The sequence below is a fragment of the Fundulus heteroclitus genome, chromosome 21 (genome assembly GCF_011125445.2).
Source record: "Fundulus heteroclitus isolate FHET01 chromosome 21, MU-UCD_Fhet_4.1, whole genome shotgun sequence".
In the NCBI taxonomy this organism is placed as follows: domain Eukaryota; kingdom Metazoa; phylum Chordata; class Actinopteri; order Cyprinodontiformes; family Fundulidae; genus Fundulus; species Fundulus heteroclitus.
Genome location: NC_046381.1, coordinates 35,573,451 through 35,598,577, shown reverse-complemented (window position 1 = coordinate 35,598,577; position 25,127 = coordinate 35,573,451). Strand labels below are relative to the sequence as shown.

General features: G+C 39.8%; 1 protein-coding gene across 10 annotated transcripts in view; it reads right to left on the bottom strand.

Annotated features, from left to right (window-relative positions):
• Window positions 1–25,127, bottom strand: part of ntng1a (netrin g1a) — a 190,625-nt gene that overhangs the window by 101,219 nt on the left and 64,279 nt on the right. For all 10 annotated transcript variants that reach the window (XM_036124782.1, XM_036124786.1, XM_036124783.1 and 7 more), the window contains exon 3: window positions 1,572–2,215. In XM_036124782.1, the coding sequence (XP_035980675.1) occupies window positions 1,572–2,215 (644 nt within the window). The remainder of the gene's footprint in view (window positions 1–1,571; window positions 2,216–25,127) is intronic.

The window sequence follows — 25,127 nt, the reverse complement described above, 5'->3', positions numbered from 1 at the left end:
CGTCAACAGTTAAAAAAAAAAAAAAACAGCAACACTCAAGCACTCAGGCATCCGTCTAACAAACTCATGCACGTTACCCTCAGATGTAGCTCGTTCATAATTTATTTCTCTCGTTTTATTTTCTCAAGACATTTTTTAGGTTGCTCTCTTTCTGAGTTTATGAAGCTGACGCTTGCTTCCTGTCTTGTCACTTGTCTGTCTAATTGCTTGTGTGATTGTGTGATGGTTCCTGCCTACTACTAATGGTTGCAAATGAATGGCCCTTTGGGGACCTAATACAGTAAGGTCTAAAATCTAGCAATCTTCCCTTCTCATTAACCCTAAAATGTGCAACAAAAGCACCTACTGTGCCCTACACATGTATTTGACCCTTTTCTTTTGTGTTACCTAAATGTTTTAGTTCCTTAAAAAAACCCGAAAACAGACAAAAATTCATCTTTTAGAGAGAATTACATTCATTTAACTTTACTACTTGTATGACAACAAGAAGTAAACTTAAAGATCTCTAAAAGACACACATTGTACCCCAATCTAAATAAATCCAAGAACAGGCATCAAGTCATTGGCATCTATCTCTCTAGGAAGGGTTGCAAAGCAATTTCTATGGTTTTGGGATTCAATTGGACCACATTCTGAGCCATTATACACAAATGTTGAAAACATGGAACAGTGGTAAACCTTCATTCTCACTTAAGTTCTGTGTTCATGATTTAACGATAAGAAAGCGACTAGGCGAACTGGGACCCGTTGGTGAATTCCGAGGCCAAAACTACGCACCTAAAAGGACACAATGTCTCATATTTCCCCAAAACATCCTGATTCCAAAGACATTTGGAAAAAAATATTCTTTAGACTAATCAGTCAAAAGTGGAGCCTTTGGAAGGTCAGTGAAGGTCCTGTTACATCTGGCATAAAACTGACAGCTTTTGAGAAAAAGAGCATAATACCAACAGTCAGAGATGTTTGTGGTTTGATGCTCCAGGGTCCAGGGCTGCTTTGCTGTTTCAGGACCTGGAGGACTTTTTATAACCGATGGAACCCTAATTTCTACTGTCTAGCAGGAAATCTTTAAAAATAATTTCCAGCCTTCAGTTGGTAACTTTGAGCTCAAGTGCTTGAGCAGAACAATAATCCAAAACACACCAGAAATGCAACTTAGAACAGTCTAAAAAAAGGCTTTAAACTGGCATGGTAAAAGTCTTTCCTTAAATTCAATTGAGATGCTTTGACATGCTTATTAATGCTCAAGAACCCTCCAATGTGGCTAACTTAAAACAATTTTGCAATGAAAAGTGGGTCAACATTCCTCCACAGTAACAAAGATACTGACTGGCAGATATTGCAAACTCTTGATTACAGTTGTTGTCACCAAGGGTAGGACAAGAAGATTTTATGTTTAGGAGCCAATTACTTTTTTTAGACTTGGCCAGGTTTAATTGGATTGCTCTTTACCCCTAACAAACTAAATCATCACATGAAAACAACATTTTGAGTGCTGATATGGTGTTGAACATTTAAGCTTGTCAAAAATGCCAAATCAGAAGACATTCATAAAAGGTTAAATTTCTTACCTGCCCTGAACTTTGATGTCAGAAATGGCATAGAAGTATCTAGACAGGCTGCTCTCATCCACCATCGTCGCCCCAGTGGCAGGCCGAAGCAGCCGAATTCTCAGATCGGTGATGGTGAAGAAGTCCCTCAAGTTCTTCGTTGTGTCCAGCTGCCCATAAAGTGAGGCCATGTTGTGCAGCCTCGGCCCGGCAAACAGAGCAAAGCGGTCCTTTATCTCGAAGCGTACAGTTTTGTCATTCTTCCACACGTACCCTCGAGAGTAATCCTCTGTGCAGATGATGTCCAGCAGGGTATGCTGGGACAGGTCTTGCACTGTCTTGGGCTCCATGGTAAAGGCATCGAGGCAGTCGGTGGCATAAAACTGGTAGGGTTGCCAGGTTCGCCCATAATCTAGAGACTTCTCCAGGACCATCTGCTCGGGCCGGCCTGACTCAAACGTGATGACAATGTCGTCAGTCAGCTCAATGGTTTTGTTCCAAGATAAAGTGATGTTGACCAAAAGGGGCTTTGGGTATTTCTTCCAAGTGGTGGACTGCCAGAAGGTTGTAGGGTTACGGCCCTCGGTGTCAAACATCAGCTCTGGAGGGTGCGAGAGTTCCTCAGTGCTGGCGTCACATTCATTATTACACATGTAAGGATTCTCCTGCAAAGGACAGAAAATGGAGAGGAGATGAGAAAAAACACAGAAAAGTTGAAAGTAATTCTGAAAAAAAAAAGAACCCCATTATATTTTGATTCTTTGTGTCGATATCATGCACTGACCTTCACAATTCTTTAATTCAGATGTCTTAACACTTATGCTCACAGATTTTTTTATTTAAACGGTGCAGTCTGTGTATGTGAATGAGAATAATTTTCAGGACAGTTTAATTAATTTAATATCTTACTTACTTACTAATTTAATATCAAAATTACCTTGAGAAAGAGTGGAAGAAAATAAAAAGAAGGAAAATGATAAATTTTTTAAAAAAAATCAGTAAAAAGGGATTGGATTTCTATTCATTTCCTCTAGGTCAGTGCATTATACAATCTCATCAGCTATTTTGGTGGAAGATGTACCTCCAGCCCAGTCTCAACTCTTTCGCAGCATCTAACAGTTTTTATTCCAGAATTTCTCCTCATTTGTTTCCCTTTACAATCCGCTCCACTGACCAGTTTTCCTGCTTCAGCTAAATATAGCATCTCCACAGTATGAGGCTACCACCAACAAGTTTCAGGTTAGGGATGGTGGATTTATGGAGATAAGCGTCCAACCATAGTATGCATGCCAAAACATCTTTTGCTATCTGTAGACTCTCCAGAGCTATTATAGGCCTCATGGCTGGTTGCCTGATTAATGCTCTCCTACATCACAGCCGCCAGTTTAGGTGGACGGCCACGTCATGGGAGGCTGGCAGTTGTGCTATGCTCTTTCATTTTTGAATGATAGATTGAAAAGTTCTCTGTGGGATTTTCAAAGCTAGGAATGTTGCTTTATAAGGTAACGCCTGGTACACAGGGCAAGATTTTAAAATCGTCAGCTGATGTTCAAAAACTGAGAGACCCCACACAAAACGATAGAAAAAACATAGATATTACGTATGATGTGTTGTGTATAGTGAAATGACAAGTACAACACACAACGCACAAGCTGACTCTTGACTCTTCACTCTTGATTATCAAGATTTAGAGACGGGAAATCTCCCAAAACCTTTCGAGCTCAAACGTGAGTTCAGAGTAAGTAAACATAACAGGCTCAACACTACTGAACAGTAGGTGGCAGTAAAGCTTCTTTAAAATGTTTGCCAACTGCCAAAAATAGACTAAAGAAGAAAGAATAATGCTGATACTTTGTGGACTAACTTAAACTGACAAAAACATTACAATAAGAAAAATCCACGGGTCTATGTTTGCTACGCAATGCCATGGAGGTGAGTTGTTTTGTCTTGTTTTGTTTTCTCCAGGGTTCTATCACCTCACTCTCTGATTGGCTACACGTCACATTAAACGGGCTGAGTGTACGTTTTCCCTCAGGGAACACCCCACACGCTAGGATATCGGGCCTAGACAATCCAACATGTTGAATATCCCCAACTTGAGGTCAGAGCGGTCTTGTTGTTCTTCTGAGCAGAGTGGATCACTCTTTACACACCACACATGGCAGGAATATCTCATAAGATTATTTTAGGAGCCATCCCGATAACTGGGGCATGTCGGAATGGGATTATGAAGGAAACAAAACGGGTTATTTGTCCCGCCATGTGATAATGTTGGTTCTGTTTACTAAATAGGAGACATTTTGAAGGCTGTTGGTTACTTTGGATTTTCTTCAAGATTCCTTCAGATTTTTATTCTTATAATATGTTGAAAGACATAGATCTATTTCCAACAACTCCAGAGTTATTCACATCTCAATAAAATACACTGTGTTTTGTGGCTTTGATGTGACAAAATCGAAAAAGTTCAAGTGACTTTTCCAATGCACTGTAGTCCCTAAAGCTGTTTTTGATTTGTGCCGTTCTTAATTTGCTCTAAAAAAAATTATTCTTCCCTTTTAACCTAATTGTGTTAAATAGATCCTTGTGTTTTGTCACTCAAGCTTGAATTAGAGTTGTGGATTGAGGAGTTTCTCCCCAGGTTTTAATTCATCAAGCACTTTGCTGGAAAGAGGTCTTTCTGAAAACATTTGTCCAATTCACCACAAATCATTACAAGGCAATGTTCTCTCCTCTCCCTCCCTGGGGGCTCGAACTAGCTGTTAGGAGGAGACGGCACTCCTCCAAGAGGACCTTTCAAGTGCTACAAGCTCCAATTTATCAGGACAAGATAATCCACTACTTGATTAGGTGGGAGATGTCACCCTGTGTGCGTGTAGGTGTGTGTGTGTGTGTGTGTTTGGCTGTCTATCTGGAAGTGAGTGTGGCGACGTGGTGAGGAAACAGGGAGAGCAGCTAGACTCTGATGTAAGACGGTGTAATGAAGCAGCGAGGCAGAGATTGAGTAAGTTAGTGGGAGAAACAGCTCCATTCGGCTAATAAGCTTCGCGAGTTTTTCCCCGTCCTCCGAGGCAAGGTGACAATGAAACAGGGTTCTGTCAGGCCCTCTGACTGTCGGAGGGCCCCCATTAATATCCTCTCTGAAATGTCTCCTGCAAGTTTCCCTAAGTACCGGACGGCAGCGGAGCTCGGAGGAGACGTTGGAAAGGGACGGTAGGGTAGCGGTGAAAAATTCCACTGTGGGTTCTCAGTGTACCGTCTCATGGTGTGAGGTTAGGTGTGTCATTAACTTCAAGCATCTGGTGCACCTTAAAATACACAGACAGATGCGTAATAACTCATAGGCGACAGTTATGTGTGCTTAGAGGCTGCTGGCAGTCTCTAAAAAAGCCCACTTGGTATGCACTGTGGCTGTTTGCAATGCAGGGAATATAGATTTGAGGCACACCTTGTCACACCTAGATGTAGAAGCAGGGACGAGAACATGTTGGTTAATTCATGTGCATTATGCTAAACAAAAGCAAGCTTTGCAAATTTCCTATACCATTATATTGGGTATGGACCTAGCCATTAATGATTGGAGGTGTGCATGTGTAATTTTACACTGGTAATTTGTTTTACAAAGAAAACTAGACACATGTGAGTCTTACGTTAGTCTTGCGTGTCTACGTTAGTCTTGCGTGTCTACGTAAGACTTAATAATACTTAATATACCAAGGATAACCTTGAGTTGAAACTTCTAAAGCTATGTAAAAAAGACATATGCACTTTATATAGAGAGAAGTAACCTGTTGTCTCATTTTCTGGTATTAAATCAGGCAAAATTCTTCTTCGTTTGGGTTGATAAATAGAAGGAAAATTATTTACGTTTGCTAAATTCAAGAATATTAAGTTGATTTTTTTTGTTTACCTGAGAGTTATGTATACATTCCTTTTATATTTGGTAAAATTTCCATTTAAACTTTATTACCCCGGTTCAAACATTTTGGGAATCTTTCCTCAAGTTTCTCACTATAGACTGCTGGAATTCTGGCCCATTCCTCCAGATAGATCTGGTATACCTGGATCAGGTTTTTAAGACAGCCTTGGCCTACAAGATCATGTCAGACTGTGTTCTTATAAACAAGATTAGGATCAGGTCATTCGGCTACTTTTTAAGTAATTTGGGAGTATGCTTTGGATCAGTGTAAATTTAGTAGACCCATCTTCGCCCAACCTTTTTTCTCTTCCCCCTGTCAGATTGTCCTGTTGGTTTCTAATAATAACCATCTTTCTTGTCATTGCAACATACATTCCGATTAAATTTGTTCTCTGCATTTAACCCACCCCCTTGGGGAGCAGTGGGCTCCTACTGTGTGGCACCTGGGAGCAACTCGACTGCATGTAATTCTTTAGCAGCATTATGATTAGACACTGGCCTTGGATGAAAAACCTAACCCTATTGCAACAAAGCCACAGCCAACCTTCTTGTATTAAATCAACCCAGTCCTGGACAGGTCCTTTTTTTCCATAAAAGGAATTGATTAACAAGATAACCCAAAGTTGCATTTATAGGTTACATAACATATATATATATATATATATATATATATATATATATATATATATATATATATATATATATATATATATTTATGAAGATAAAAGATGTCAAATTTTACCCCTGAAATATTTTCCTATCTATATGTCTATAATGTTACTCGGTGAACATGAATTTGAAGAATTGCAGGAGTGTGTTAAGGGTGAATGTTGACGCTTATCACTTTATGCATTAGGATAACTTATGTGTGTCTTGGAGAGAAATGTAGAAGAGCTGAAGTAAACAGAGTCTGGTGCAGGCAGCGGAGTTGTAAATTATTCAGCCTAAACTCTGGCAAAGTCACTTCCTGACCTGATTTGTCTGAACCTCCGTGTTTTCTCTTGCTAAGCTTATCAGAACCGGAGTGATCTGCAGGTCAACCTTTAGCACCCGTGGGATACAGGCTGACCTGCAGATCACTGGAGGGCATCCCATAAAAGATAGCTGGCAAGCTCAAGTTATGTTACTCACATCTGCGGTTTTGTATCAATATTTTGTAAAGTTTCGAATATGATGATGAAAAACAAAGATTTTCCCCATGCTGTTTTTAAAGTTGTTTTTCCTAGAAAGGTGTGCATATTTATATCTTATTATTTTGAAAAAAGATGTTGAAAAATCGAATGTTTAGCACAAACTTGATTATAATGATCACTTTAAAATCTTTTTGATTTCAAAAGAATAATATGCAAATGACCTTAAAGTTAACTTCAAATGGCAGTTATTATTGAAACTGGTTGACATATTCTTGGGCCATAATATAATTACTATTAAAACTATCAGGGAAGCAATAAAATGGCAGAGTTTAGAATTAGCATTTTACCTTAAATTGGGATGTTAGTAAAGCAATATGAGCTTTGTAATGGTTAAACCAAAGAAGGAGGCAAACCTAGCATTTTAACTGTTTCTAAGGCCCCCGTTTATGCTTTTTTGGTTTTGTTTTTTTAAACGGAAATGTTATGTGTTTCTACTGTTAGTCTGCACCACAACAGTGCACATTTTCTCTGAAAACGACACGAGTGGAAAGTGGGTTCCAGAGTTGAACATTTTGAAAGCATCCAGCTGTTGACATTTTACCTGGACTAGACTACTCTCTTGATGGTTCCACTTTGGACTGAAAGAATGAATCACAATCTAAAAGGAAGAACTAGCTGGAACCAGGCATCTTAACACAACTCTAGAAAAAGGAGACTCTTAGAGGTCTATGCATTTTATTTGGATGTATAAACAACTCACTGATATTTTATTTACAAAAAAATATATATTTATATTGAAGTCACCATTATTTACATTGAAGACCATATTGGTCCACTCCTTAGCCATGGCCTTCCATTTTAAACGTGCAGCAAAATGTAAAATATTTGGTCTTCCTGAGCAGGGCATGTATCAGATGGCAAACTGATTTATTAGTTTCTGTTGTTATTTTCCCTGCATTATTTTTACTTTAACATATTAGGGGAGTGGTGGCCTAGTGGTTAGAGCACAGAGTTTAGAGTTCAACTTCCACAAGCTGCCATTCTGGGTGCCTGAGCAAGACCCTTAACCTCTGATTGCTCCCCAGGCGCCGCACAGTCACAGCCCACTGCTCCCCAAGGGGATGGGTTAAGATGCAGAAGTGAATTTCTCCATTGTGAGAACAATTAAGTTCAATTATTATTATTATTATTATTTCAAGTCTAAAGTAAATAACCAAAAATGTCTATGAAAATTCCCACCTAATGCAAATTGATGGCGGTTTAAAGATATCTGAACAAGTACTGTGGAAATCCACTTTCTCCTACTACTGCTCTGTTTAATCTCATCTGTGCAATTTCAGCTTCTTTCTTTTAGTTCCTGCTAGCATTCAGGGAATTGCTTAATGCAGGTAAGGTATTGACTGCTCATAACCGCTACAGAGAATCCCACTTAAGAGAAATCTAGAGAATCAATTTATGAGCAATGACTACTAAACACCTGCAATGGACTGGCGACCTGTCCAGGGTGTAACCCTGCCTCTCGCCCATTGAATGCTGGAGATAGGCACCAGCACCCCCTCACAACCCCAACAGGGATAAGCGTGACGGAAAATGGATGGGTGGATGGATGGATGAATGGACTACTAAACACAGCTAACCAGCTAATCTGCAACAGGATGAGCCAATGATTTATGCAAAGGGTCATAATGCAAAAAAGGGCAATACGAACTGTTGACAAAACTAAACAAAATGGCTTCAAGCTTGCGAGATTAATACTGTAGATGTTTTTGCTGCTCAAATTAAGTATAAAAACAATATACTTCCACGCTGTGTCCAAAGGTTGTTTTTAGTTGAAGAAAATAAATATGAAGCCACGGGTAGTCATGTGTTTGTATTCTAAAAACACATGACTTTCTTCTATTGAAAAAAAAAAGATCTTAATTTATAGATAAGACATATAAATAGTAAATGCTGGTGTTATGTTGTTTTGTTGGTAAACTTAAACGTAAAGTATTTCCAACAGTGTGCATAATCTGCCCCTGCAGGTCTTAAAACATTGCTCCCAAAATTCCCTCTACAATCCTAAAGGTAAGTGTAATGCTTACAGTGTTTCACCATAAAAGTGTAAGGCAAAAAAGCCAGAGGTTAACCTATTTGCACCTTCGTTTTTAATAAGGTATATTTATTGCTGCCGCCGTAACACCCACATACGACTCACACCCACGCGGAAAGCGCATCGCTGCCTTCGCCAGCACATCTCTGTAATCAGACAGAGATGTATCCCTATCGATCCCTGAGGCCGCGCAGCTGAGAATCTGCTGCGCGTAGCACCTGGCAGCGCTGACCACTAGTCCAGCGATCCCCCCCCCCCCCCCGCTCCCCCAACCCCGAACACACAGGTTAACACCTTTCATTAGTGTCTCCTCCGTTTCTCGCTTAACGACAAAATACTGCCCTTATGAAGATCAATATCCTCACCGGGCTGGAGAAGAGCGAGGAGATAAAAAATGCTGACTAGACTGCCCCCCCCCCCCCCCCCCCCCTAAAAATCAATAGCAGATTTCTGTGTTTTACTGTGGGGCCCACCGCGAATGAATTAATGGCCTGGTACGCATTAAAACAATTGATGGCACCCGGCTCGACGACAAGCAGCATTTCTGTAATTACTGAAGATGTTTCTATTAATCCAACCGTGATGATAAGTGGGCCGGGCGGGGGCGGGGGGGGGGAAGTCTTTAGAGATTACAGAGCCGGCGGTGGGGTTACTGTGGCAGATAGGTCACGCCAAATCAGTGCTAATAGAGATGCCTCTGGCCCGCCCAAAACACGCCGGCCTAATCCGATTATTAGCACTGCGATGCACTGAGATGGAGGCGAATTCTCAGAGGGTGGGTGGTCCTGGTTGGTGTTCATTCGCTGGCGAGGAAGGTGTTTGAGGGGGGATTTCATCAGCCATCAAGAAGCTGCTCTGAATTCCTTCCACACCGCCCTCATTACGGTTTGGCTAATTCAGCTGACCAACCGGAGAAGTAAAAACAAGCAGCAATGGGTAATGATTGAAAGTAATCTCACTCAGCTGCACTCCACAAACCGGCGCAGTCTGCAGTCTGCAGTCTGCAGTCGGGGGGGGGGGGGGGGAATCGTTGTATCTAATGTTTTTCCCGCCGAGGCTTTTAGGCACACATCACCGTGGCAAGGGTCTACGCTGCCATTCTGAAGTCAGTAAACTTTTCAGCAGTTTTTCTCACTGTGTGTTGTGAATACATGAATAAATATTGTACAATTAAAAAAAAAAAAAAAAAGCGCAGCCCTTATTCTTGTGCAGGTTCACATTTTCCCAAGATGACAAGCTTGTTTTTTCTGCCTGGTGTTTTGCCAACAGGTCATGACCCTTAACCCTTCAGTCAAATAAAACCAACAAAAAAAAAAAAAAAAAAAAAACGCTTTTCCTTATCGGTTTATCGACTTGCACCAGCGAGAAGAGATGAAAGAGGCTCCGCTGGGTTTTTCCTGATGAGCGGATATAGGCATAAACGCAAAGGAGAAGGGAGGAAAGGTTACCAAGGTCCTGCCTGCATCTGGCTTTCAATAAGATATGTCCGTAGTGGCTGACAGCCTTGGCCCAGCCACACTGTAGCGACTGATGGAGGATGGGACTAGCGGGAATATAAATTTACTAACAGCAGACAAGCCATCCAGATAGATGGGCTCGCACCAATCAGACCCATCCATTTGTGAGACAGACGCTTTGGAGGTGGAATCCGGACAGCAAATTGAGTCCACACTCTATCGTATCTACTGCCTGCCTTATACCCGTAGTCGTAGATATGGGCAGAGGTTCACCTTATAGCAGGCTTAAAAAGGTAAAGCTACCACCTCAGCTACTACGTCAAAGCATATTCTTCTGTTCGAATGGCCCAGAAGTTCAGTCCTAAGTCCAATTGAGAATCTGTAGTAAAACGGGAAAGTTCCAGCCGATGTCACTGAGCTTGAGGTACTTTGCAAAGAAGAATTGGGGAAAACGTCAGTGTCTAGATGTGAAAAGCTGTTAAAAAAGAGCGAAGGGTGTCAGTAATTTTGCTATGAATACTTTTGCTAAAGCATAACAAAATCACAATAAATACTGTTCGGAGCTACTTGCACATGCTTTTTGAATTCCTCCATTGATCTAAACTTTGCAGCTCAAATCCAGGACCACTTGGGAGTTTTTACGATACTGGAAAAGATGAATGATCCTGACCACATTAGTGTTCCCTCTACATGACTAATAAAAACATAAGAGCATTTTCATTCCTGATCTGAGACCAACCCGATAGTATTTGTGCCCAAAAGACACCTGTTCAGTGTGTGCAGAGCTCCTGCAATTCATGTGCCAGCTGTTAAAATTTTACTACATGGGTTACTGTTTTATTACATCAGCTGTGTAAAATTTCTCTCCATCCTCTCCCTAGGAAAATGATTTCTTTTTTTTTTGTTTGCTTTCCTCCATGTTTCTACCTCTTTTTTGATTGGAAGGGTGAGCGCGCGGCGCAGGGGGTTAGGGGGTTAAAGCTATCCCTGTGCCAATAATGAGACCTTGTGTTCCACAATAGATTCCCTCAGCCTGATCCAGGGGCATGACTGTGGCAGTGCTCTCTCAATTTCAAAACCTCCCCTCTCTCTCTCTCTCTCCAGAGTCATGCTAGCGTCATTACTGGACCCCCACCCTCCCTCCCTCCCTGCCTCCCTCCCTGCGTGGCGATGGGTGGTGCAGACAGAAAGAGGGGCTTAACCTGGACGTGGAATGAATACATCATGCCAGTGTGACAGATTACAGTGGTAATAGACACCCTGGCCAAATCCTGACAAGGATTACAATCATATTTTCAAATGGCTCAGGGTCGGTTGAAGGTTGCCAGGCCTGCATCATGTCAACGAAGCAGACCGGGGTCTGAAATCTCTAACGCCGACCTGGCACACCTTCTCCTGTCTGCTGCAGAGATGATAATTAATCAAGCGAACACACTTGCTCGTGGATTTCAACGCAGCCTTTTTTTTTTATAAGATTTAGATACATTTTAGAAAAATACATTTTTGAATAATTATATCACTTTCGTTTTTCTACACGCAAAGCTTTTCTGCTCACACCAGATCAAAGTTTGCACATCATCCTAAAACCCAATCTACATGCGAAGGAGAATCTGCTCGCCGTCCTCGCTCCTAGGAGGGAAAAGCTGTCGCTTTGCACTGATGCAGCTTGACCACGACAAATGAGACAGTATTGATGCATTTAGCCGGACTGGAGGAGGAGGAGGCTTAGCAACCGCATCCCAATTGAAAATAAACACCTTTTTAAGCGACTGATTGAAATGAACAAGACACTTGTTTCCTTTGTCGTCCTGATGATATATCACACGCATACGTACACGTATATTTGTATAGACAGCATCCACCTGATCATTTTACAACATTTTGCAGAAATAGAGCAAAACCTTTGCGAGCAGGATCTGATCACACTGGTTTATGAGTTTCCGCCAAACATGTTCTTAAGATGTAATTAATGTGTTGAGCATAAAACAAACCACAATTTTTCTCTGTGTGATACAAAAAAAAAAAAAAAAGCTTGAGCTGCACACAAGACAAATATAATGAGAACGCGAAAGTGTAAATAGTGGCACTGAGAGTAAACGCTGAACTGGAAAAGAAAGCGGTTTTCAAGATCAGATGCTTGATAGCGTCTTAAATCTGACCTACATCTGAAAAACTTTAATTAATTCAAAGCCCTGGTGAAAGATCCACAGAAACCTTTCACCAGAGTTTTTAATGTAATTTTACACTAATGTGTGATATTTCAAACTGAACTGGAGCTCTGCAGTCCGAGACAAGCTCTCCTTCCAGAATAGATCCAGGGGGATTGTAGGCAAGTAGTGTGGTATACGTTTATGCTGTCGAGAGATAACAGTATACATACATAATTACTACTGAATGTAATTTAGAGTCATCAGTTTGGCTAAATGATTTTGCTAAAAGATTCACCATTTCAAAAGATTTGAAATGATTTCAAAAGGTGAAATATGTTTCCCCTAAAACCACTGGGGGGTGGGGGTGGTCAGAGTTTCGGTATGTGCACCATTAGGCCAGCCTAAGCACCACCGTATCCAGTCAACTGAGCTGAGGTTATGAGGTGAGACGACACGTAAACGTCACTGGGTTGCGCTCCTCGTGATTACTGCCGTCGACTTAGAGGGTTCATGAGCCTTAAAACAACAGCAGGGACGTCTGCAGCTCCTGGCCTCTGCACATTCAGAGGACATAAAAACAATTTTATATTCCATTATCTCTTATATGGCAGCGGTGGCCCCATTGGGCACTGCTGCGATATGCTTTGGAGGAGGATGTCCCCTGCTTAGGTAATGGTATATTTGCGAGAGTAAGTGCTACTATCAAGGGCTGTTTGATGGCTGAGAATGGGCCTTTAGAACTGGTGGTTATCTTGACAGGTAAGCGGTTTGCTTTTGTACACAGGAGACAGCTCTCTGAAGCCATAATTCATTCAACAAAATGGCTCTAATTTACAATTCATGGTTTCCATGCCAGGTGATAATTGCAGTTTCATTTTAAAAGATATTACATTACAGAAGCTAATGTCTGAAGATAAAACACAACAAACAAAAAACACCACTTTGTTAACCATCCTGTTGTCATCTAATCCGAACTAGATGGATATTATATGGATTATTAACATTGTTGTAATATTTTTATCTACACAGTAAACGTAGCTTCCAGAGTTACCTTTTTCTAAATGAACTACTCCAAATGCTTCAGACTTTGCTGCTTAGTATAATAAAGCTAGGGGTTCTTCCCTGAGGAGAGACATGGACCACCATCACCTTGACTAAGCTAAAAGCTTGACCACACAATGGAGATGGTGACAAAAAGAAATAATAATTTAAAATGGCCTTCATTTGTCATTGCAACATACATTCCAATTAAATTACTCCTCTGCATTTAACCCATCCCTTATGGAACAGTGGGTCGCCATTGTGCAGCATCCGGGGATCATTATGGGACTGAGGGTCTTGCTCAGGGACCCAGAGTGGAAGCCTGTAGTATTCGAACCCAGAACCTTGCTGCCTCTTCATGACGCAAGCACTCTGTTGTCCAACCACTAGACCACCACTCCCCCATGGCCACTTGCACTATTGTCTATCTAAAAAATATTCCTAGATGGTTTGCTTTCCTTATGCTCCAAAGGAAGAAAGTGGGAAAACAGTGAGAAATAATCAAACAGCAACGAGCAATGGAAGCAAATCACCGCAACAGACTGACAGCCATGTGAAATCAACAAAACATCCGCTTTTTTTGATCATTGATCTCAGCGTCTTTTAGATCTTCTGTTGGTTTTCAGAACGGAGCTCGATGTTTGGAATACTGTTGGGGGAAACCATTATTTAAGTTGACTGTAGATAGGAGTGGGGCTTTATACCATTTTCTGCCCAACTACTGACTGTAGTAAGTGGGTTTTGGACCACTGACACTTAATAGCTTTCTGAACAGAAGGCCTTTGTAAAAACTTACTTATAGCAATTTTGTTTTGTACTTTCTACACATATGTAGATATTCTTTTCCTTTTACAGCATTAGCAGTATATTGGCTAATTGCTAACGAGCTGTCATAGGTAGTTAGCAATATATGGTTCAAAACATATTGGAATCTTTCCCCTTTCAGACATAATCACTGAAAGATAAACTTAATATAATCAAATGGATATGTCATTATTAATACATACTCTTTGTATATGATAAATTTATAATTTCCCTGGATTGTCTGGAATAAATTATTCATTCATTCATCTATATGCTGTTGGCTGAAGTGCAAGCAATAATAATCCTAACCTGACATTTGTGTGAAATAAAACTGCTCAAAGTGGTCACCAGAAGCTGCCAGGCTGGATCTGTAGGCTGCTAACGCTGAGTATTGTTTAATGTTTTAAGCCAACACAAATATTGTGTCTAATCAACAGCTTTGCTCTACCACATTGATTGTCACCTCCAAATTGTTCCAAGATGCCCGTTTCCAGATAATAGTTTGATCAATTAGCTATCCATCCATCCATCCATCCATCCATCCATCCATCCATCCATCCATCCATCCATCCATCCATCCATCCATCCATTTTCTAACACGTTTATCCCTTGTGGGGTTGTGGGGGTTGCTGGTGCCTATCTCCAGCTGTCAATGGGCGAGAGGCGGGGTACACCCTGGACAGGTCACCAGTCTATCGCAGATCAATTAGCTAGTTTTATCTTTATACTTGAGGTTGTGAACATACACCTGGGATGCGGTGTGCTTGGCGATGGAAACCGAGCCGCTAAGCTGTCAACCTTGCACCACTTGGTGTCCAGACAGCTACTTCACCTTTTCCTGCTAATATTGCACCCATAGAAAACAGGGTGGATTATTAACAGCTGCGATTTCACAGGCAGTATAAATGCTGTGCTTTTGTTTGTGACCATCTCGGTAGCAATCTCTATGAATCCATCTGGACATGCTACCGGTGCTAGTAGCTCACTTCCGTCTGTCCAGACAATAAATCGATGGGTCTGTTTCTAAGTCAGCATCCTGATGCTGTGCATAATACTTTAGTTTAGGCTCAACACAGTAATGAAAGCAGGAAGGATTGCCGTTGCCCATACGCAAAAGCAAGAGTTTGTTACCATGGAGACTGAAGATGGACATCATTGCTGACCAAGGGGCTACAGTGATTTCTTAGTTTCTCTTTGGGTGTCAAGAAATGAGACAGGCGTGCTCTACTTCCAAATGCTGTTTGATCTCCTACATCTGAAGGGAGACACTACTTTATTTAGATCATCCAGACAATGGGAATGCATTTCTGGTTCATTAACATGATGTATATATAAAATACGACAACAAATTAATTTGACTTGTTTGATATTTAATTGAATTTTGCCCGACGAGCGCCATAGACTTCATCATATTATAAACAGCGGCTGACATCCTTTGCTAGACCAAAACAAGTGAATCCCTGTTTTTTTTTTCTTGCGTTTCCTTTCTTTCAGTACTTGCCTTACATTTTTCAGGTAATTGTAGTCTAAACATAGGCTTTTGATGCCTGAAAATAATCAATTTCTCTTCAAACATATATTTTTCTTTCTCCTGACAGCTCTGTAGATGAGGTTGACAATTGATCAAACATTTGTTTGAAGAGAAACTAATCTTTTTTTTGCCATTTTTCAAGTGTCTAAAAGCCTATGTTTGAACTAAAGTTCTCAAGTCTTAAGAGGTTAAGACCTTTCAGTCCTTCAATTAATAAACCATTTTAATGCCAAATTTACCACTGATAGTTTAGGAACTTTGTTTTTGTAAACCTCCACTTTCCACAAACCAATGATGTTTGCTGCAGCTCCGTATTGCTAGTCATCCTCTTCCACCAATTTCCACCAGTAATTACGGTCAGTATAGACAACGAACTGTGTTGCAGTGTCTGCTGGTCAACTATTACCACAGATTGTTGAAGGAGGCCAAAATAAAGACAGATGTGTCACAGAGAGAAAATTCCCTTAGGTACTTTAAAAAAGAATGTACAGCACCTACAGTCAAGAAGATATTTAAGGATGATAAAAAAGTGGAAACTGTGACAAATAAGACTGGACTAGGACCCACGTTCCAGATAGATGGCAAAGGAGGGAAATTAAAAATGTCATGTGTGGTAGCCAAGTAACACTGCATATTTCACTGAATATACCATCTGCACAGAAAAATTTGGTGGTGGTCCCATCATGCTCTGGTATTCTTTTCTTCAGTGGGTACAGAGCTGGTTAGAAGCAATGATAACATGTATAGAGCCAAATCCTGAAGGAAAATCTGTAAGGAATAAAATAATAATAATAAATAAATAATATATATATATAAATATAATTCAAACAAGAAATAGAAATTACATCTATTGCTGTTCTACTTGCGCACCTTCCCAATCTTCAAGCAGTGCACCATTGTAAGCAGGCCCTGGACCAGTAAACGGAGAAGAAAGATTGATACAGAGTATTACGTTTTCTACAAAACACGAACCCAAGTAGTTATTTACAAAAGTTAAAGGGGTTGATTGTGTAAAAAATCAGTGAGTCACGTTCTCAGTAATTCCAACTTGAATTCAAGGAATCACAGTAAACATCCAGTGAATACAGTGTATATCTAAACCTAATCTTGCACGGTGAGTAAATCCAAAGTTCACGGACTCTATCTGAGAAGAATGTGCAAAGAACAGCAGAGAAATACTCAAAAAGAGTAGAGCTGTATTTGCAGCAAAGGGCCGTTCTTCTAGGTATTGACTCAATGGTGCTGAATACACACTGTTTTGTTTTTAAATGCAAAAGCAAACCTTGAAAACTCGCTTCTTTCACTTTATAACTATACACTACTTTATATTGATCTATCACATAACACCCCAAAGAAGTACATCAACATTTGTGATAGTAACACGTAAAAATGTGAAAAGGTTCAAGGGATGTGAATATATTTTGTAAAGCCTCCTGTGCCTCCTGTAAGTACCTGTTATGCTGAAGCTGTAAGGATAAAGCTGCTTGAAGGGGAAACCTAAGTGGAACCTTTAGTGCTCAAGATACACCCAAGTTTGAAGACCAGCACAAATGACCTCTCTGACCTTGAGGCCAATGGCGAAATATATTGACTTTTCTTTTCTTTCTTCTTTGCCACAATTTTCCCATTTTGATTTAGAACCACTGAGAACATACTTCAAACTAGCATGCTGATGTGGACGCATCAAACAACAACAAAAAAAAAAAAACAACAAGGGCAAATGGCTTGATACCAAACCAGCTGTGACTGGAGAATAAAGACAGCAGCATGCTGTCCAACCCGATCTTTGCCCAGGAAAGCCTCACTGTCACACGAGTGGTCCTAAATTTCACCCCCAGCAGTGAAGTCCTTTCAATCAAGCTCCTGTCATCAAGCTTCGACCCTCATTAGTTTCTCTGGAGATTGCCATGAGAACATCGGGATCCTTCTCCTGCTAATGAGCGCCTCTGCGCCTTGGTCAGCAGTAGTCAGAGCGGGTTTAAATTTAGAAGCTAATTATGATCTCAGACAGGGGCTGAGAATGGTTGGCTGAGTTCTAAAACATTTAAAATGTCCTTGTTGGTTTCTGTTTCCTTTACTCCACCATGTCGCTTTTTTTAAATTAATTTCCCGTCCGTTTGCATTTTGAAAGGATGATTAAAATCAATCGCATGGCAAAGCTCAGCATTCCCAGTCGGGACATTTATCGAAGCAGACACAGTTGGGATGCAGCACCAGTCTCCTCTGTTAGACCGCTGAAGATCTATTTATTCATTCGACGTTGAGGCTTTCTTCTTCTTTTTACCCTATATCTTTGTCTCCAACCCTCCTCGCGTTTTTTTTTTTTCTCAGCCCTGAATCTGAGAAAATGATTGGCAGATGACTCCTGGGAAAAAAAAGCTTGGGCCTTTTCCTCCCTCGCAGCTCGCAGGATCACGACACTCAAACACACTGACAAGCAAAGCGGCTACACACACACACACACACACACACACACACACACACACACACACACACACACACACACACACACACACACACACACACACACACAGTTCTTTGTAAAGGCAAGTCACACAGAATACTGAGGGAAAAAAGGAGCGCACAGCGGGACCCACACGGACAGCTTCCTTTCTTTGACAGCTCCGTATATTTACAAAAAAAAAAAAAAAAAACTGAAGAAGCTCGGAAACTTGTTTTAAAACTTGACTTTTTGGCCATATTCTCAAACGTAATATGAACGAATCTGTGGTCACAGAGAATTTGTTTGGAAGCTGCAATAAAACGTCGGCGAACACAGAAACTGTATAGCCCATAGTAAGTTAGGAGTATGTGTCTAATGACAGTTTTGAGCTTTGTTAACATTTGTTAATCAATGTGCACAATAATGTGGAGCTATATCAGAAGAATAGAAAAGGCAGGAGATCAGAGTTTAAATATCAGTGAATTGCTGAATATTCCCAAATGATAAACCCAAAATGATAAGTGTGCAAAGGAGTTTCTTAAACTATTAACTCTGAGTCAAGTCTTAATAGTCAAATTCATCAAGTGTTGGAGCCCAAACCAGGGTTATGTGTGGGTGAATGTCTGTCCTATCGGCCTTTGGGGTCACAGACATCATATACGTAGACGCATCATAGGGCGCAGGTTCGCACGTCAACGTCACCGCCATATTATATGTGGCAAAAAAAAGTTTAGTTCTGTTATTGTGAACGTGGATCAGAAAAGATGCCTCATTCCTGTGCTGCATGGAAATGTATTCTGGCTGATTTCACTACTTGTATCTACTTGTATCTGTTCTATATATATATATATATATATATATATATATATATATATATATATATATATATATATATATATATATACCATATATATAATACTCATATATATATATATATATATATATATATATATATATATATATATATATATATATATATATATATATATGCGTGTGTGTATGTGTTATGAATATAAGGTTCAATTTGTTAAATCTAAACATTGTGGTCTTCATTATTTCATAAAACCGTGTCACATGTGAACCTTTAGGAACAGACTTTTTGGGGGAGTATTAAAGAGGTAAAATTAATAATATGAGAAAAGTGTGAGTTTAGTGAGTTTAGTTCTGTTATTGTGAACGTGGATCAGAAAAGATGCCTCATTCCTGTGCTGCATGGAAATGTATTCTGGCTGATTTCACTACTTGTATCTACTTGTATCTGTTCTATATATATATATATATATATATATATATATATATATATATATATATATATATATATATATATATATACACATATATATATACTCATATATATATATATATATCTATATATATATATATATATATATATATATATATATATATATATATATATATATATGCGTGTGTGTATGTGTTATGAATATAAGGTTCAATTTGTTAAATCTAAACATTGTGGTCTTCATTATTTCATAAAACCGTGTCACATGTGAACCTTTAGGAACAGACTTTTTGGGGGAGTATTAAAGAGGTAAAATTAATAATATGAGAAAAAAAGTCCTAGGTCAATAAAGTAAAAAAAAAAAAAAAAAAAACACAAAAGTGATAATGTTATGAGAAAAACGTCATATTATGAGAATTAAGAGGGAACATTTCCAGAATAGTCACAGTTTGCAGAATTATTTCACTCCTGGAGTAATCGGGCCAGGTTAGATTATTTTAAATATTTTTATTCTGTTGGAGAATAAATTCAGGAGAATGAAGCTAAAGGGATACGAAAATAAACTTGTAACATTACAAAAACAAAAATACTACGAATACAAAGTATTTTCAGAGATTAAAGTCCCTCTGATACTGTTTAAGTGACTGAGTAAATGCAGATTTGCCACATTTAAGATGGCGGACGCTCTGACGCATCGCAGCATAGGCAGAACAATGACGTGTCTATGTATATATTGTTACGTGAATAATTGTTTTGTCTTTTGAAGCGGTTCACACAGCACTCTGCACAGATTCATAGATTCTGGCTCGCCACCTATCTAACTGGGATCTGTGTCATCCGGTAGACAATCTCTACGGCCCAACTCACTGGGTCTCCTGCACCCAGTGGTCAATCATCCTGGCATGGAAGTCGCCTTCCACATCCAGAAAAAAAAAACAGTTTAACTTTCAAACAGACGAGAGATAAATGAACTGAGATCTGTCAGACCTGAAAGGGTTGCAAAGTCATTTTCAAAATGCTAGCAACAAACAGAGAAATCCTGGAGTAGTGGTGAACCTTCCAATAAGTGTCCTGCCGACCAAAATCACTTCAACAAGCTCGTTCAGCTCGTCATGAAAGAACCCAAAACAATGTCCTGATTGTAAATTTATTTAGGTTTTCAGGATTTAACAATAAGAAAGACACTGGGCAAATTTAACATCCATGGGAGAATTACAAGACCAACACCAACGGTGACCAAAGAAAACCAAAAGGTCCATCTGAGATCCGCTCCAAAAACATCACGATGATTTTCAAGACTTTTGAAAACTTTTTTTTATTTTAGTGGACAGATGAGACAAATGTGGGACTCTACAGAAGGTGCTGTTATATGTGGCATAAAAGCAACAACACAGCACGTTAGAAAAGGGGCATCATACTGACAATCAACCATAGTGGTGGCATTGTGATATAATCTGAGGCTGCTTTGCTGTTTGAGGACAACTTGCCCAAACTAATGGAACCGTGAAATTTGCTCTCTCCCAGAAACCCAGAAAGAGAACGCCAGGCCTTTTATTAGTAAACCTCTGCTAAAGTGCACTTGGTCTATGCCGCAGGATGATGAGCGGTAGCACCAGAGTAAGTGCACAACTGAACAATAAAATAATAATTTTAGCAGTGACATGACCTTAAATCAGCCGTTCACATTCAATAGTCCTCCAGTGTGGCTGAATTAAAATAATTCTGCAAAGTCAACCAGTATTCCTTAAAAAACCTGCCAGTGGTTGTCACCAAGGGCAAGACAACCATTTAGTAGGTTTCAGTTTCTAGATTTTGAAAATCTACCTTTTTGAGAACATCATTTGAACTCAGCTCTGAAATTGTGATTAACCGCAGCTAACTTGTGATCTAACATAGGGGGTCGATACTTTTCTGAAGCAATTTCAACTAACCTGCAAACAGAGGATCCGGTAGGTCGCAACCACTGAGCTATATAATACACTGGAGTGCTAATCACCGTCTGTTTGAACGAGTAGCTTTGAAGCCACCAGCCGCCATATTGGTACTCCCTATATCGCCCATGTAACCAGGGAATATGTGCGCTACAGCATCGAATAACGAGGATTTTCTCATGTTCAGGGGGGGCTTATGACTTTTAAAATGTCATATGCCATATAGTTTTATGTTATGTTCTAAAAATATCAAGTACTGAGAAAGTCATGTGCTGAAATATTTTGCAATTTATTCATATAAATATATGTTTAAAATTTATAAATATATAAATAACAATATACAAAAACATATATTTACATATGTGTATACGTATATATACATATATATACATATACACATACTTATATATACATGTACATATATTTAATATGAATAACATGTAAAATATTTCAGCACCTAATTTCCTAGTAGTTGATAGTGTTAGTACATCCACTGACTGTAGAATTACCTGTGAAACGTTTTCACACAGTCAGAAAACTGCTTCTTGTTGCAACCAAATCCTATGAGATTCTGTGAGAGTAGGGAGGAGCAAGATGGCGGCCAGTGACTTCAGTTTTTCGGCAAAATCAGCACTCCAGTGTATTATATAGCTCAGTGGTCGCAACCCACACCCAGTAAGTCTGTTTGGCTACAAACGTTTGATTCACAGCTACAGAAAACAATCGTGAAAGTCAAAGATAAGAGGTCAGCCGGAAACAAATCCCACCCAATAAACAAATCAAACGTTAAAGCGAGACACCATCCTGCCCTCTCATGCATCGGCAAAATGGCGCTAAAAGGAATCTTCAACGCTAGCCCCCACCAGTGGATCCACTTGTCAACGTCGGCTTTCTGAAAAGTTGTCATCCACTCCTCTCTCCATCGCCAAAGCTTTGAAGAAGTCACGAATCAACTACGGGAAGAAATCCGATATCAAGCAGCCAGAAACTGTGAGGCACAAGTGCATCCACTCGATGACACGACAATAACGTCAAGCAACCGCCACCACTGTAATCACAACTCACAGAGGGAGTCAAGGGTGCTCCGCCAGCTGAGCTCCTGATGAGCCGCCATTAGAGAAAAAGTTGAGATGGGAGCCGTGGAGGGTGAAAGCGTTGGGTTAAAAAGCAAGGATACAGGAGAAAAAAAAAAAAAAAGAAGAAGAAGGGAAATCAAAAAGTTTAACGGGGCCAGGGGGGGAAATGCTACACTAATCAACTCCACTCTGCTGAAATTAGGAATAAATGAAGCTCTCTAGCAGTGATTAATTAAACCAAGACATTCTAGCTAATGAGACCACACAGAGCAATGTGTATGCACACATGTTTGTGGGTTTGTGCTGCAGGGTGGCCTGTGCAAATTTCTGAACAAGCATGTTTAAAGATGCAGCGCTTGATTTTCAGACCTCGGCGGAGGAGCGCTCGTGCGCTCCAAAAACGGTGAAGTGCAACACTGGTGTGTTTTAATGTCAGATTTCATATGAATGCAAATATTTTAATACTCATATTCACTTGCTGGATCGGGAGCAATGACTCCCCTCAGGAAGTTGCTGATGAAAGGAGTTTAACAGTCTACTGCCTGCTGAGGATTGGGGGGGCAATGACTTTCATATACTTTTATGTGAGCGCACAACATGCTTTCCGGCTTTTGGGGTACTTGCAATAAAATGTAGTCGCATCCATATTGGTCTAGAGTCAATGTGTCTCTCACACAGTGTGTTCCTCTAAAGTTGGTCTTCTACTCTGGTCAAGCTTCAATGGGAGCTTTGTAATGAATACAAATAAATAAACACAATAAGATCCACAGGGGGATTGGGATTCTTTTGAAATACAATTTCAGGGGAAAACTTTTAGGTGGTTCAGGGACACACATTGATTTTCAAATATTCCAATAGGCATCAGGATGCATTCATTTCACCTGTTTTGTCTCTTTTAAGGATGCGCTACAAATAACCCTGCATGCCATGGTAGAAACTTGTATTTCAAGGTTCCTATCAGACAGCTCTCCCCCTCTCACGTTCTCAAAAGTTTACTGATGCTCACTTGCAGTACACTCATTCGTTTTTGATCACTTATTCTTGGTTAAAGCTGATTTTATTTAATAAAAGAAATGAACCCGCCGTTGAATCTGGTGGCTCTTCCTTACCTGTCGAGTTTTTGTCCTACAGGTTGTGAAAAAATATTGAGCCTGGGACCTATTGTAAGTTGTTAATGAACACCTACCAATTTAAAACCCTGAATTTGTATTTTGAAGAGAATAAACATGTTTAGGCCACTGCGAGCAGGAAAAAGCTTGCCCGCCCTTGTATAAGAAGGGAATCAACAAACGTGAAAGACCTGGAGTCATTACACCATGAAAGATTAGGTTTTATTGGCAAACCCTTTTTTACTTTTAGAGAATTAAATATCACCAGCTCTCATTAAAGTTATGGTAATAAATTAGAGCCCAGGATTATATTGTCTTTCTTATGATATCTTTGTAGAAAGATAAAATAACAATGTAAGAAACAGTTTTTATTGTATTGTCACTTTCTGATGGTAATTCATTGGCTTTTTACAAGTAAACGTTTAGAAAGTTATGAACTCTAAAACAATACTTAAAAAGTATGTCGTAAGGGACACTCATTTTTGATGAGCCTCTTAGCCTGAAATCAACCTTGTTCGGATTATTAAAAATTGCATCACAGATTCCCCAGTTAGGGGGACGATCCATCCTCAGACAGCACTAAGATCCACCTGACACTTGTATTTCAAAAGAATCCTAACAGACCCTTTTATAGTCATGTTTGGATTCCAGTTATTGGTTCTCTTTCTAAGTTTTGAAAGCCAAAAACCAAAAGAAGCTGTCAGATTCTCAATTTTTTAGGACAGTTACCCTCTAAAAAGAGCTGATGTGAACCTAGTACCAGTTCCTATTCTTTTTCCCCTTTTTTTTCCCACACTGATGCTACTAACTAATGTATTGTCTCATCGCAGGGTACAAAATGATCTGGGACACAGAGTCATTCCACCTGGAGCTGGCTCTCTTTGTGTGCAGCGGTGTTAGATGTTGGTTTTTGTAGAACCGATCTGTAAATGATAAAACAGTGCTGACTGCAGGTTGCATGTCCTATTTTAGTGCTTTACTATTTATGTGCCTCTACAGGGATACACGCAATCGAAACGGAATCTGTGCAAGAGAGATCGCTTTGGATTTTAGATTCGGAGGAAGGTTTGCTCATTAATGAATACACTTTCTTTCTGTCAGACACATTTGTTTGCGTGTGGCGTACCTCCGTCGTATACATCATGGCTTCACAAGCGGCATAAATAATGCAGATGAACCATGAATCACATTTGTTGCTGCCATCAGGAATGGAGATACTAATTAGTGGAATCAAATGGGACTAAATGTCATCAATGAGGCTTATATAAATGGTCCTCAGTACCTTTTAGGTGGCAGTGTATAGCTACCAAAGAAAGTATTGACGGCTTCAGGTTGAGCAAATAGCCTTTTATCTTCACATCGGTAAGAAGAACAGAAGAATATGCTAACCTTTCATCCAGTGTTGCTAAGTTAATGACTGTTGCTATATTAGCAACAGCAGCACAGCTTGGCCCGGGAGAAAATAACCTTAAATGGGCACCCACCCATGATTTTCTACAACTAGAAAAAAGAGATAAGAAATACCTTTACTGTCCCACAGTGGAGAAATGCAGGTGTGAAAGGGGCTAAAAAACAGCACACTTAGACAGAAATGCGTACTAAATTAGTAAATCAGTAATTCAAAAAATCTCGAGTAGGGCTGGACGATAAT